We start from the raw sequence: 16,519 nt of genomic DNA, 5'->3' as shown, positions 1-16,519 counted from the left end.
TCATAAGATGAGAAGTAGAAGTGCCGCCAAAGAGTCTGTAAACATATGCTCTGTGCTTGGGGGATATTTTTATTTACCAATAAAAGCTGAGTTGATGAGGAAGTTGAGCTGTGAACTGGTAAAGGAAAAACCTCACTACGAGCCAAAGATATTCGATCATGGTAGAAGCCTCCTTTCGGCACTCTATGTACTCTATCTCGTTGGGCCAAAGCTGAATGTGTGAGAATAATGTAATCTTACGAATATGTGACACTCACATCTATTATTAATTATTTTTACATTTAGAGTAATTGTACTATTGACATTGCCTCTGTTATTATATTAGAAAATCACGATTCATTTTGTATTGTAATCAACAGCTAGATGCACTTTCTTGTGCGTAACATGAGTCAGGTTTCAACTTCTGAAGGAATTAACTGAAGTAGTGTGTGTTATGTGTCATGGTTGTGCAAAGAAGCAAAATACATAATCTCTATGACAGAAGTGAGCGTAAGAAAGAGTGACTTTTTGTTAACATTAACACTCTTCTTGGTTGCTATCTAGCATCTGATAGGTATGCATTTAAAATTTGTTTTTAATGGTTTATTGCGTTCTATTGACTTGCCGTAAATTTGCTGCTGGTGTTGCCGGTTGATAAATACTATATTGTAATGACTGTAATGAAAACAGGAAGTTGAAATGATTCCATCCGTACATAGGCAATTTTCATTTAGACCACATTTAATAAATGATTTTGTTTCCGTCAAAAGATAAAACATGAATAATATTAGGGGAGGTGCCAGAAATTTTCGACCGGGTGGGCAGAAGCTCCTTATTGATATAACTTGACAAGTTTAAAAACAACACGCTGCAATCCATTGTTTGCGCACCTCTCATCACATTTCCTCACCCCATTGTCTGCGGCGACGTTCGTTCGCAGTGTTGCAAACCTGGAGGGAGAAGAATCGTCTGAGAATTTTCAACGAAATTTGAATGTGACAGACATGAATTAGTATCCCCTCACCTACACTACCTATTGATTATGCTAAATTCTAAATACATTTTGATATTTTCCCTTTAAACCTTAAATGAATTAAGTTATATTAGGGATATTTCTTACCAGCATAAGAAATGTAACAAATAAAATGATAGAAAAATAAAAAATATATAAACGATAGAACTGAGCTCACCTTCTAAATGTTTTCCTGTTCTCCTTCTTCAGTTTCACTCTCCCACTCATTCGAGTCTGTGTCTACCGATGAATCTGTGTCCGTGTCTGAATCGGCTTCACCAAGTCTAATTATCAGTTCATCTACACGCTCGTCCATAAGTCCATCTCTTTCAAAGTAAGAATCTTCAATTTTTTTCACGTGTTCACAACATTTAATCCATTTCTGTTCAGAATATTCACTAAATAATTTTCCCAGCAAATCTTTCTTTGCGTCCAGTGAATCCGAAATGAATTCCCTTGCCTTACCCTTGATTTCCCCCCCCACACAAGTTCAATAGGATTTAAGTCTGCGTGGTAAGGCGGAAGTCATATTATGGTGTGCCCCGCGTTTCTAAATTTCGTGTCAATCGCATACTGTTTCACATAAGGTACACTTTGAATTTTTAAGTACAATTTCCTTTTGTTTATTGTTCACAATGCTTTCACTCTATTCTCCGCATCGATTTCAGTTTCGTTTGCAGGTTTGTCTGTCGCTGAGAGCCACTGTACCATGAAAATCGTCATATTTGTTTTAGCTTAATTTTGCTGAGTTGGCACCACTGGTACTCTCAACGCCAGACCAGTGAATAGAAGAGTGGTGGGGAGGATGACGTAATAGGAAGTGCTCCGCAGGGATCTGCGCATATCGGGACTTAACTTGTCAGGCTATAGATTAGGGTGGGCAGTATAAATGTAAGACAATACAGGGAATTTCTTTAATTTGTATGAAATTTCGGATACTTACTAATTTGGGTCTCCTAATCACGATTCTGCACTTAAAATTTGGCGCTCACGTATAGAAATTCCTGAATTATGGCTAGCCCCACGGACCATTGGCGCTAGCCACACGAACCATTGGCGCGTGGTTAGGTTAGGTTAGGAAACATAGTTAAATTTTAGGGTCGTAGTAATTTCAGGAATATATATATTTCGTTCTTTAAGTATTCGAAACGGAAAATCTTGCGATAAATAATGAACAATTGTGCATTGTCGGTTGCGATGACTGACCCTCTTATTTTGCAAGTTTGACACGTGAGCGCCAAATTTTAACTTCAGATTTGTGATTGAGCCCTAATTTAGTGAGTATGCCGAATTTCAAACAAAATGGAGAAATTCCCGGTATTGTAAAATCGCTCCATTTGTTCATTATAAATATTTAAGGAAGCAAGAAATCAGGAGATTTCCCCATTTTCCTGAAACTTGTCAGGAGATCAGTAGATCGTGCTGAAAATCAGGAAATCTCCTGCAAATCAGTAGACCTGGCAACACTGCCTCCAAGTTCAACCTAAATTCTGATATAATCTTGATCATACCCTGCATAAATTTTGAGCTTCCTAAGCCTACTAGCTGCTTTTAATCATGAAAGTATTAATTTCATCAGTTTTTGTTTCAATAGCTCTAGTAATTACTTTCACTTTCTAATGACAAATTTGGCTTTTTATGGGTTGATAATATGTGAACATTTCTAGCATAGATAATATTCACAAGTAAAATAAACATGTTATGAACACCAGAATACACTTATTTATCGAATCATACATATAGCTATCTCCAAGTATATGCACTTATTGAATTTGATTGGGTGGGCAATCGGATGGGTACAGCAATTTTCCCTGTAGCTTGGCGATGGCAAGGGGGCCCTTGAGCACCCAAACTTTTCAGGTTCGGGTCATTCCATGTCAGTTAAACCAGACCATGGTACATATGCTCTCGGATTTTGATGAAACTTGGCACATTTAATCCTTCCATGGAGGTGAGAAACCATTTTTTTTTTTGTCTCAAACTTGACTGGTTTAGTTTTTATAGCTCCTCAAAGGTTCAGTGATCCCTTATTCCTTCCATCTACAGTGACTCAAAAAAAAATATTCATTAGTAAATAGAAGAGCGCGACAGCGATTCTACTGCACAGTGTTGCAAACCAGCGGGAGGGATTTTCCTATGAATTTCTCACGAAAATAATTTCAATTTTTCATATTATGAGTAATTATTGTTGTTCCTTTTTTTTCGCTTCCGTGAGACACAATATGGCGCGAGCATTCTGGATCATCGCGCTTCGTGCCTGTCTTTTGTTGATTTGGAGTGGGTATACAATGTTTTCAACCTTCTAAACCAAAAAATACCTACTTCCGTGTTATTAATTTTCTATTTTTTCCCATGTTTGAAATTATGCTAATACCTAAAATTTGGGGTTGTATAACCATTGACGGATAGCCCCACAAACCATTCACGGTAAGGTTAGGTTAGGCAAGCATAGTTAAAATTTGGGGTCGTTGAACCATGCACGGGTAGCTCCACAAACATTCACGGTAAGGTTAGGTTAGATTAGGTTAGGCAAGCATAGCTAAAATTTGGGGTCACGTCATCTTGAAAACACACGGGGTGGTTGGAAACAGTGGCAGTAGAGGAAGTACATAGAAGGAAGAAGGAATGGCAGTTGTGATATTTTTATACATATAAACATGAATTATCGCTAAAAAAGATGAAACGATGACAGAAAATACATTCGGGAACTTCAACAATGCTACAGAAAGTGATTAGTGTAAGTAATTTCTTCTGTAAAAATGAAGAAATCAGTTTTGACCAGTTCAAAGTGTTACCTGTGCGGTAAAATTTACTATCCACAAATACATGTAACTTCTCTGTTTCGTCATTTTTAACATTCGTACTTACGTATCTGCTTCGCGGAACATTCTTTAAGGTGTATTCACGTTTTTTTTAATGAAAGTAGTTTCAATTTTTCACATTACGAGTACTTCTTTCTTTTAGTTTTTTCGCTTGCCTAAGACACAATATGGCACGTACACCTTCATAGATCATCGCACGTCGTGCTTGTGTTTTGTCGATTTTCATTCGGCATTCAGGGTTTCCAACCTTTGAAGCCAAAAAAATACTAACAAATTGAATTTTTTTTTTTTTACATTTTGCCCATTGTTTTACGAACAAAATTTTAACTATGCTTGCCTAACCTAACCTTTCCAGAAATGGTTCATGGGGCTATCCGTCATGGTTTTTGGGGCTATTCGTCATGGTTTTTGGGGCTATCCATCAAAGGTTTTTGGGGCTATCCGTCAATGGTTTTCCACACCCGGTATGAATTTCAGCATGCATCCACGACTCTTCATCTTTTCGGAAAACAATGGTGTGGTTGGAAACACTGCATCCCCAATGAAAATCGACAAAACACAAGCACGACGTTCGATAACCTACGAAGGTGTAAGCGCCGAAGGCTATTGTGCGTCGGAGAATTAATTTTCAACAAAAATAATGAATTTCCACTATGACGCAATCCCACATGACAGAAAACACCTTCCAGATGTTCAACATTTGTTGGCAATGTGATGTTTTCGACTCTTTCTTCCAGAATATGCTAGACATTCTCGGTAGGATTAATGTCGGACAATTGGGAATGTGTTTGCATCATCCAGCGTGGGGCGTTGTACAATAACCAGAGCTTGGTCTTGAGGACTGAAAGTTTCGTTTCATTATCCTGGGTGAAGATGTAGTCACCAATAAGCTTCATAATGTTCCCTGAATTGGATATATGCACATTCAAATTGTTGATGTAACGTGTATGATACATTGTACCATCAATGAAACACAAATCCCAAACACCATTGGTACTCATACAGCTCCACACAATATCCAATCCCCCACAGTATTTCTATTATCTAGTTCTGAGTTGTTTTATTGCCACGCAATCACGTGCCCATAGGGCCCATTTGTAATTATTTTTTGTAATGCAATGTATGTGTAATTTAATTTTGGCCTATGGAACTCAGATGGGTGCGTGATTTTGTGGTAACAAAAGAACTGTGAAGTAGATCAGAAAACTCTCACATCTACAATAAGCCACGGTAAGGGATCAGCAATGGTGTGGAGCTGTATGAGTGCCAATGGTGTTTGGGATTTGTGTTTCATTGATGGTAGAATGAACCATACACGTTACACCAACATTTTGAAGGTGACTACATCTTCACCCAGGATAATGACCCAAAACATTCAGTCCACAAGACCAAGCTCGGGTTATTGTACAACACCCCAAGCTGGATGCAAACACATCCCCAATCGGCGGGCATTAATCCTACTGAGAATGTCTGGCATATTCTCGAAGAAAGAGTCCAAAAACACCACATTTCCAACCTCAAGTACGTTTTGTTGGACAAATGGAGGCAGATTACCCAACAAACAAATCTTGGTGAAATCAGTCCCACAAATGTTTGCAGGAGATCATCTGTAGGAAAGGGTGCCCAACCAGGTATTATGGATGTCATACACACACAATATTGTATCTAACAAGTAATACAGTTGAATACTTTTTTGAGCTCAAATTACTCATATTGTTCTTCTGTAATCCTTCTGTTTAACTACCAAAGGTGTTTCTCTTCTGTGTAATTTGTACTTCAATAGTATGCACTAAACTTTTGTGCACATGCACTTCCATCTCAGTTCCATTTCTGACTGTTGTACATGGTTTCATGTGAGGACTGTGCTTAGTTGAATACTTTTTTGAGTAACTGTATGTAACCATTATTTAAAATTTTATGCTCTAAAAATTTGCTTCGATGATATTTTGAAGCTAGATTCTTAGATTTTGAGTTCATTTTAAAAATTTTAAATCCGGTAGCCATTTTAATTATTTTTTTTCAGAAATAAGTCATATTTTCAGAAGGAATGAAAAAGCCATCAATTTTATTTATGGGTAAGTTAGATCATATATCTAAGTTCATTATAAAAATATTTCTGTTGGTGTTGAACCTTTCCCTTTCAACAATAATTCAAATTTTAGTAAACCATGTTTTTGTTCCAAAATACATCAGGTAATAATATTTTATTAATTTATTAGTGTACTAGAATATAAATGTGATATGTTGACATATTTTTTTCTGGAATCCTTATGGTTTGGTTAACATTGTTGTGAAGTTTCAAAGAGATTGAATAATTTATAAGGAAAATGAAATTATTTTTCCAAGACAGTGCAAGACCCACTTGAAGGCTGTGGGAATGGAAGAATAAGGGATCACTGAAAGTTTGAGGGGCTCTAAAAATGAAGCCAGCCAAGTTTGAGACAAAAAAAAAGTGGTTTCTCACCTCCATGGAAGAATTAAATGTGACAAGATTCATCAAAATCTGAGAGCATGGATTCCAAAACCGTATTATTTTTGGTTGATTTGACATAGAATGACCCGTTCATTAAAATTAAAATTAAATGACACTTTTATCAACCTCCTGAGATCTGAAGAGCAAGGTAGTAAGTCATTTTTATGATTTTGTAAATGTAACAGTCATTTATCAAAATAGTCCTGGAAGCTATTTTTATGGGTTATAAAACTTTTTTATTGTACCCCCTCCAAAGTTGATCCCAAATTTCAATTCTGTCCATTTTATGCTTTTATTGTACTCTGTTTCAGATGATGGGCCTAGGTGGATCAAAGTCTGAGCATACAATGGAACCAGAAGTCTTTGATGTAAGGAATGGATACGTGCTTAAAGGCCATTACGTTCCAGAAGATGTTTTGATAAATATCTTAAGTTTTGTAGATGCAAACACAATAGTTAAGTCATGTCGTCGTGTGTGCAAGACATGGTGCCAAGTTATAGAAAGTGATGTTTTGAAACTCAAAGTTGATAGAGGGAATTACAGAAGCTTGAAGTTCTGTCCAAAGAAGAAACTGCCATGGTATGTGTATTATTGGATCTGTGTAAAAGACCCGTTTGGGAAGAATCTAATCGAGAATCACTGTGGGCAAGGTAAGTAATTGGGCATTTCATTGTAAAGATATTTACATGGCTGCTTATTGCTTGTCGTACAATTGTTCTGGCTTATTACAGGCTGCTTATTGCTTGTCGTACAATTGTTCTGGCTTATTACAATTTCTGTGTAATACAAAAAAATTGACAGCAAAAAAAAATAGCTTCTTTTGTGCAGGAAAGAAGAATATGCTCACTGCACTTACATTATCATTCAAGATAGAGGGATATTTATGGTTTGTGTTAACATAAGTTAAAGAGCAGATAAAGTATTGCTGACAACAGGATATGCAGTGGATGGGAGTCTGAACGTAATAGTGTCATGAACCTCTGTGCCTCTCGGCATGAAATCCACCAATGCATTTAATTGTGATCAAGCATTGAAGTTGTGTGTCTTTGAAACATTTAGGTATATTGTGATTTCAATGACTGTTTTGCTTCTTCGCTGCCAATGGATTGGTTCTGTGGACTTTAGTTAAGGGGACTTAAATTCCCAAGTTTGACACGGGTTATCATACATACTAGATGTCATTTAAATGGATAAAATTACTTGATCGTTCATGAAGTGCATTTAATTTCTTTATCCCCTATTTTGATGAACATTACCTTTCGTTCTAGTTGGGTATTTGTAAACTACTTTTGCTTCTGTTTATCATTCAAGGGATAGGATGAATATTAGGTCGTGCCATTTATTTTTGTGTTTTTATTTTTAGAGGGTTTGAAACATTGGATAATTAGAAGCAATGGTGGAGATGAGCTAATTGTTGAAAACCCTCCCAGTGGTTCTGATCCCTTACCAGATGATGCTGATTTTTGTGGCCACACCATGTGTTTTGCAACATCATATCATTCTTGCTCAAAAGAGCAGATTATAAGCCTTAAACATCAGGGCTTCAGCAGCAAAATCATGGATGATATTCCAACATGCATAGAGGTATCTGATTGGTGAGTACCATTTTTGCTTGTTGCATGAGACAGGGAGAATAGGTTTCAGGGTATGGTGTTGGATGTATCCTGAGATAACTGTGGCAATGTGGAATAAAGTTTTTTCTTTGATTAGATATCATAGGTGCCATGGTTGGAGTACAGTAACAGGCACACCGTAATTCACCACATAATATTAACACCCTGTTTTTTCAGTCCAAAAATTGTTTTATAATATATGTCATCCAGTGGCGTAGCGTTATAGTACGCCCGTACGCCCAGCATTCCCAGATTTAAAATTTCAAAAATGCGCAAATGCTGTGAATATAAAGTAAAACTTGACTAATTCCATATATGTTTGACCTTCATGGCATTATAATAGCTATTTTTCACGATCCGCTTGCAACGCTCCACTCTCAACACTCGTTCTAGCATCTTTTTTCAATGCCTTTCCTGGCCGGACGCCGAGTAGGTTTGGTGTCTACAGCACACGCGTAAATGCTCTGTCATACGCCAGCGTACGGAGCAGCAGAGGTGTACCGTGATTGGTTCATGTGACCCTTCCTGCCTTCTGAAGCAGACGACAGCGGTAGAATTCCTACCTGGTTCTTCGCGCTCATGCAACTCATGCTATGTGATGCCACAATACGCAATATTGACTGACGTAATTTGACCAATCTCAAATATACCGCTTCTTAATGACCATTGCATTGTATAATTTATCGCACGAACAGCGATATGCATTAGAAACTAAAAGATCAACACAGTTTTTGTCAAATAAGTTGGTGAAGTCCTTGTGGTAGAAATTCAACCTGTGGCTGCTCTACCACTTAACCTGCAAAACTATTATTTTTTTATTGTTATTATTTTATCGTTATTATCTAACTGGTTAATATTGTGTCAATGAAAATGTTTACCATTCATTTGAAAACTCTTAACATCAAATTGTCTCTGGACAAAATTATTTTAAAATGTTTATCAGCATTCTCAATATGTAATAAACAGTGGTGCGAATTACTAATCGGCACTGTTACATCAGTAGAGTGTACGATATTTGGATCATCCACCCACCTCCGTGTCAGAGTGCTTTGCACAGTGTGCCAAGAGGACAGAGGTCCCTGGTTCGAATCCTGGCGTGAGCAAGGGTGTTCTTTGTCAGTGTCCCTTTATCAATATCATCACTCATATTCATATTCGCAATTAACCAAAAGTGGTAGAAAAGCGAAGTAAAATAAACCAAATCAATCAGTAGTTGGATCATCCACAACAATGACGTCTACTGTGGTGCACAGGCGCTTGTGATTCAGGTAGGTTTTTAATGACTTGCATCATGCAGAAAGATATAAAAAATGGTATAAAACACCAGAGTTCAAAACATTTGTGGCATAGTGAGGCATCTAATTTTCTAGCTAAAACATGCATGGATGATGTTTTATTGAAAACCCAGCTTACTTCAGGCAAATAATACCTGTGGCGACTAATACCATAAGTAAATTATTAAGCAAGAAAGGGTCGACGCTTCCTTCGGACTTGGCATTCCCACCTGAAATGTCCATGCTACGCCACTGATGTCATCACATAATCATTGCTTTGGCACGTCAGATAACTAAACTTATGATAGTGGCACAGAATCTTCGGACACAGAAGATTAAATTCTGTTATGTCCGTACTTTGCAACACTGTAGTAAATTTGCTCAATTGTAATATTTCAACTATAATGCACATATCAGTAACAACTAATGTGTTAACTTTTTTTTTCAAACCATAAAAATGTTCGTTAAACTGTCATGAAGAAATGATGTGAGTTGATGTGGACTATTGAATTTTAATGTATATTCACAAGTTTTGCATGCATCCTAATCTTACACCAAAGACAGTCTAGTAATAAATTATTTTGAAGTACCGGTAATACTATAGTGGAACCACAAGCAGAGAAACCTGCGCAGACCCGCGATTCCTGTGCTCCGTACTCCCGTGTGGAGGTGAGGGGGAGAGTGAACCATGCTTCCTTATGGCCCGAGCTGAAGGGAAGAAGGGAAAGCTGCGCGGCGACTTTTTGTCCAAGGCTTTTTCCTTGTGGTCACGCAATAACACATTTTTTTTATTTTTTAAAAAATCTTCACATAATGGCCACACCCCAAATTTTTTCTAATTTCAAAATAAATTTGGCATAAAATCTGCAGTGTTTATGCGGCGAAATACAATATTCAGTTTGTGGAAGAGGTGTTAAAATTGTGTATCTTTAACCTTTAGTTGAAAGTTGTCCCAGACATGGGATGAAAAAAATAAGTGCCTTGTCGTAATTTGGTGCAGATATGCACCATGCAGCTTTAGATACAATTATCGAGGGTTTTACCAAACTTATATTTGTATATTATGGTGGGAACATGACAGTCCTTTCCGAACATATTTTGCAATCGTGTTTTCCAAACTTCCCCCTTCCAACATGCCCATGTCAGGTGTTCCAGTCCTGAGTTGACAGAGAAGCAATAAATGCTTGGTATTTATGATGCTGTTTTGGTTCAAGCTTAGATGCTATGACTCACCAGAGATAAGGCACAAGGTCATCGTCTTTGTTCTTGAATTTTTGGAGCTTGCTTGCAACAGGAGGTCCTACTAAAGTGGGTGGGGGAGGGGGCGGGTCAGATTTCTGTCACCTCTATGCTATAAATGGAATGCAGCTGGAAGCTAGGAAGAAGCATGGACAAAACAAAGCTGGATTGAAAAGGCTTCCCCTGCACTTTTAGGAGAGGTCTCACCAGAATGAGTAATATGCAAATTGGCTAAAATTGGCTATTTTTCGTAAAAAACAGAGTTTTAGATTTTGGCTCATTATTGAAATTGTATTGCACCCACAAACATGAAATAAGTTTCATTCTGTAGCGAAAGGTCCATTTGTTGAAAAAAAGGCAAACGTTCGTTTTTTTTTTACTAAAATAGCAGGGCAAGAGGGAGCAAACTCTACATTTTTATGTTTTTTTCATTGACATTCGGGGGATTCGCCCCCCGCGATTGGGGCTTCCAAATTTTACATGGTTGCATGCGCTGATGTTCTAGCTGAAAAACAAAAGTTATCTGAAGTAGATTGGTCCCATAGTGTCAGAGTGATAACAATTTTATGAGTAATATGCAAATTGGCTATTTTTGTAAAAAAAAAAACAGATTTACATTTTGGCTCATTATTCAAATTGTATTGCACCCACAAACATGAAACAAGTTTCATTCTGTTGCGAAAGGTCCATTCGTTGAAAAAAAGGAAAAAGTTTGGTTTTTCCCCCCAAAATAGCTGGAGAAGGGAGGGGGGAGGCAAACTCCACATTTTTATGTTTTTTCATTGACATTCGGGGGTGCGACCCCCACCCGTAAACCCCCCCCCTCCCACGGGTGGGTCTTCCAAATTTTACACTGTTGCATGCACTGATGTTCTAGCTGCAAAACAAAAGTTATCCGAAGTAGATTGGTCTCATAGTCCCAGAGTTATTACGATTTTTCTCCATTGAGTATAAAAATTTAAATTTCGTGCTAAAAAGCCTCAGTGACACTGGGCTTACTTTCGTCAGACCCGTGCGGCGTACTAAAGGTTAAGCAGTAGGATTGCAATCAGTGGCGGCTCATGGTGATCCAAAGTGGAGGGGCGATAGCTCACAAAATTGCTCTATTGATTTGCTTTATTTTACTTCGCCTTTTGTGCCACATTTGGCTAATTTGCGAAGATGGGGATGAGTGATATGATGAAATTGATGAATGGACACTCACAAAATCCATGCCCAGGCCGGGATTCGAACACGGGATCCCTGGCCGGTGTCGTAGCGCGATGTGCTAACCACTCCGCCACGGGGGCCGGCACAAATTTGCTCTACTAGTAATGCGAGTTTAAATGATGAATTTCGTATAACAGCCAACGTGATAAGAAATTGACACGTTCTTGTTTACCGAATATCATGTTTTACACGTTTTAAATTAATAATTATTTAACAGTAATGCGAAGAAGATGGAAGAAGAAATAGAATTCTAACAGATTTAGTCGTTTAACAGAGGGGAAAATTCAGAAGAAGGGATATTAATTTTTACACAACTTGATAAGCACAATGACGAATATTTACGTGCATTGATCGTGAAAATTTCTAGTAAAAAGTTACACAGAAAATGTCTCGTGTCCAACATGACTAATTGATATGTGAAATAGGGCACCAAAATAAATATCTCGCTGGAAAGGTGATATCTGCTTTACCAGAAGCTCTAAAGTAAAAACTTCAAACTTACCAGAAATCTTCAGACATGCTTGTAACTGAAATTCATCCTTCTGTCCTTCAACGCGAAATTTGCGAGTGAACTCACGACCTCCCTTCTTTGACACTTGTTCTAGATTCAAATTCGGACTAGATTTTTTGTTTATTTTTTCATCCAAACTTCGCTTCTGGTAGAAAAACTTCGCACCAACAATTTCTCCACTCTGTTCATCGCGACAAATGCAAACAACCGAAAAAGCTTCACTTCACTTTTCCATGGAAAACGAAGAGTCGTTTTATTGCTTCGGGGTTGCCAGACTTTTTTGCCAACTTTTTGTAGTTTACAGGTTCCTGTAGTGACTCTTGGTGAGTTTAGATGATGAGTTCTTAATTTATTTAACATCCGCCTTGAAAAGAAATTTGAAAACTTTGTCACATTATCAGGAATTTTTTCAAACGTGCTAATCAAAACATATATTTAAATCTACATGATGTACTCCACATCATTGTAATGCAAATGTACTTTTCACTAAATTCAGAAAAAATACAACGCATATAGCTACACGATAATTTTGCGTGTAACAAGAATCTATAGCCGACTTCCGTGGCTAGCATACCACCTTACAAAGCCAGGGCTCCTGGGTTCGAATCCCGGCATGGATATGTGTGGTCTTTGTGAGTTTCATTATACCATCACTCATCCTCATCGTCGTGATTACCGAAAAGTAGCAAAAAGCGACGATAAATAACAAAAATCATGCAAGAGTCTGTACTTTTTCAGTTAGCGACATTTTCTTTCCTCGTTGGAAATTGCGTTATTTATTGCTCTACTCTTGTCATAAATGAATAAGATTATGGAATACAGAATAATTTTTTTCAACGGTTGGTAATTTTCTTTCTTACGTTAATTTCATTGCTTCTGGCAACTCTTCATTGTTTACCGTTCTCCGGAGAGAGGGCCAGTTTTGCCTAGGGGGTGGGTTTCGGACGACAAACTCTCCGTCCTCCCAGCCAGAGATCCCGCGCGTGTTATTCCCTCAGATCCCTCGCCTTTTACCCCTCGCGACCGCACCTGAGAATGCTCTACGTCTCGTAAAGTGGGAGGACGGCGCCCTGCCAGATTTCTCTCGAAATTCCGTATTCCCCCGCACGGTGGCGTGCAAACTTTGCAATTGTCGCGGAAGAATGAATACAGAACCGACTAACCAATGATCTATAAGCAATGGAATATTTGCAATTCAGACAATGTAAAAGCTAACATATAAATGTTAATGTAATGTTTGTTCACTTGCGGTTGCACACGGCAGTGCGGCGTCCGTATCGTCCTTATGACCGGCCGCCCCTGATTGCAATACATGAGACTCTGTAATTACAAGCTGTTTTGATATGTTTTTCCAGGACTATTAGTGTGAATACCGCACCAAACGTATGCTGTTTCTATAACAGTTTTTTGCATTCTCAACATTTATGGCACACACGTAACTAACCACCTATAACATGCTACAATCACAAAATGTGCTTTGTTGATGCAGATTTTCTGTGGTGATTGTATTGACCAGCAGTACGCCAACTTCTCTCAAGGTGATGGACTCACATTTGGGAGATCGTAAGTTCAAATCTTGGCTGGTCATTCTTCCTAACGTTTCCCCATGACTCTGTCATTGAGGCATAGTACCTCAATTTCTCCTTGCTCCTGAACATCCAGATATATGGTGTTGAGAAGAGGAAAGGGTGCTAATGCAAAGGATTCAGGGAAAGACGTAGAGGCTAGGGGGTTATTCATATGCCTGTTTAGGGGCCCAGTTACCGCTGCAGGCTACCGGATCAGCAAGTGTTGTCACATTGGATTTCCAGAAAAGATCTAAATCGCACTTAAAACGGGGATACTATTTCTCTGAAGCAACAAGAGCTAGACTGAAAAGCCAAAGTTGAATTTAACTACAACTGAGGCCGTTTACGTAATAAACGAAAAGATAAGTACTTGATGCGATTCGTGATTTGGACAAACCTTGCTCCAAAAACTAAGTTGGCAACGGTAGTATGTACATCTGGATTCCCTTCCACCACTGGAGGAGGGGAGTTCTGTCATCTGCTCATCGTAGAAACGTGAATTGGACCCCAGAAATATGTGTATCTTCTACCTCTTTCCACCTCTTTGCAAGGAAACAGAGATGGTTGGCAAGGCTCGACCATTATTCACTGGATTTTCGCGGTAACTCTCTCATGAGTGGTAGTTCTTTCTAGGAGTGATTGTAACTAAAACATTGAGCAGATTGAAAAAAAAAATCCAGACCAAAGGCTTTTTTTTTTGGTGGGGGGGGGGGGGTAGGGTGCAGATGATATCGTCTGATGTAACACTTTTGAAAAAGTCATGCCACACCACTGCCATTATGCAAGGAAGTACTGTTCATTTGTGAACACAGTAGAACCCTGATTTTATACTCTTTCAGAGGATGAAGGTGTAAAAAAGCTTAAAATTTGGGAAAATGTGAATTTCGGGAATGAAAATTGGGGTTCTATTGAATATTTTACTCAAAACTTATGTGGTTTTTATTTACCGTATCTCTTCATAGTTGTGCACTTTGTTTTGTCTGTCATTGTCATCAGAGCCCTTCCTTTTCACTAGATCTTTATTTTCATGGTTGGATTATAGAGATAGAGTTATATTTGAGAGGTGTCTGGCAGCAGATTGCCTCTTGAAGTGGTCCACATACTTTTTATGTCTCATAGTATGTTGTGTTCCTTCTAAACCCTTTCTTATGATTCATGCTGGTTATAGAATGACTATCCACATCCTGTGACTCGTTAACGCTTCTTGTGTGATGATGATGTGTGTGTTTGCAAAGGTTCTTTTCCAAGTGACAAGTGTGACCTTAGATCCACAGCCAGTGCCTCTGTTGATTTTGCGTTCTGTCTTGTGTCATGTCCATCTGTTTGTTATTTCACAGTGTTAGCTCTTGTAAATGGCGTAGTGATTTTAATACTAGATCTGTTTTACTTTGTTCTTGTTAAGGACATCAGCTTCTATATTGAGTTTAGTTCTTTGGTGTATTTTTTTATTTGTTCTTGATTAAGAACATAATATTTGTTCCTTTAATCAACTAAGATTTGTTTGTTATGTTTCCATATTAAGAGAAGTGTAGACATTCCTTAGTGCTAACATTATAAATTTAAATATTAAAAAAAAAATCATCCCTTAATTTCCTTCAAATTAAGCTGTAAGATTTAATAGTGTAATGTAATCAGGGTTGCTACGCATCTGGAAAACCTGGAAAACAGGGATATGTCAGAGAATTTGGCTTGTCAGGGAATTGTGTGGATCATCTGGAATTTACGTGCATTTTGGAGTATGCAAGAGAAAATGTTGCAAAATGAACAAGCAGTTCACTTGCACTTCTGGATTTGGTTCTTGTGTTTCCACTCCCAAAAAAGATTCAGTTTAGAAAATTGCTTCTTTCGTTCTTATGATCCTCAGCCTTGTGCAAAATTATGGGTCTGTAATAAATTTTCACTTCTATAATACTAGATATTAGAAAGAATATCAAAGTAAAACTTGCAGTCCAGATATCTGATTGATAACTAAAGTACATTGACAATATGATCATAATTATCGGAAAGGTTGGTGAAGATGCGGTTATCGTCGATTATTTTATAGATCTTAGTTTTGTTGGCATTTCCTATAGAGTTCCTATATGCAACAAAAATTTCTCCAGATGCTGTGTACTTATAAATGGAAGCAAAAAAGTAGCATTTTCTACGACTATAAATCTGCAAGAAAATGAAAAATTGTGTATGGTTTATGAACTTTTTCTGTTGTTTTTATATTGTGGAGATCTGTTATGGTGAAATAATGTACCCCTGTTAACTTAGCCTGAAGGCTAGATGCAAGTGATTGTAGCACCCAATACATTTGATGCTGATTGTAATTTTACATTTTACTCTTTGAATTTTCATGTGTTCTTGTGTGTGTAGAATGAAATTTGCTAAAACAAAAAAGTCGTGAAAGAATATTCATAATAATTAACGGATTGTATATTTAATTGAAAAAACACAAGGTTCAAAAGCAAGAATCATGATGATAAACATGTCTGGAAAAATTGGAATTGTCAGGGAATTTCATGATCAAAAAATTGTACCAACCCTGGTAATGTTTGGCATAGGTTTGTCAGAGACAAGTGAATGGGTTTGTTCTTCAAATATATTATTTTTCTTTATGCAAACTACCAATATGTAAAATTTGAAAGGAAAAGAAGGAAGAAAATGGCAACACTTGCCAGATCTAATAAAATTCACATATTTCACATTTTTAAATAAATTTTATTAATTGTGATATTATGTTCATTTAGGTACAGAGATTTAATTACAGTGACACACTAGTACAGGGCTCAAGAATTGTTTCCGTTTATGCATCTAAAGAACTATTTATATA

General features: G+C 37.5%; 1 protein-coding gene across 2 annotated transcripts in view; it reads left to right on the top strand.

Moving 5' to 3' along the window:
- The first annotated feature begins 432 nt into the window (after window positions 1–432).
- The window catches only part of LOC145986021 (F-box only protein 6-like), a 28,960-nt gene continuing 12,873 nt past the window's right edge, over window positions 433–16,519 (top strand). The window contains exons 1-3 of one of the 2 annotated variants that reach the window (XM_083120192.1): window positions 433–553; window positions 6,598–6,937; window positions 7,651–7,882. In XM_083120192.1, coding sequence (XP_082976318.1) covers window positions 6,598–6,937; window positions 7,651–7,882 — 572 coding nt within the window. In that variant the 5' untranslated portion in view covers window positions 433–553. The remainder of the gene's footprint in view (window positions 554–6,597; window positions 6,938–7,650; window positions 7,883–16,519) is intronic. The other variant, XM_083120193.1, reaches the window with a different exon arrangement.

The sequence above is a fragment of the Lepisma saccharinum genome, chromosome 3, assembly GCF_977018435.1.
Source record: "Lepisma saccharinum chromosome 3, izLepSacc3.1, whole genome shotgun sequence".
In the NCBI taxonomy this organism is placed as follows: Eukaryota; Metazoa; Arthropoda; class Insecta; order Zygentoma; family Lepismatidae; genus Lepisma; species Lepisma saccharinum.
The sequence above is the reverse complement of the archived record's forward strand: the minus strand, read 5'-3'. Positions and strand labels throughout refer to the sequence as shown.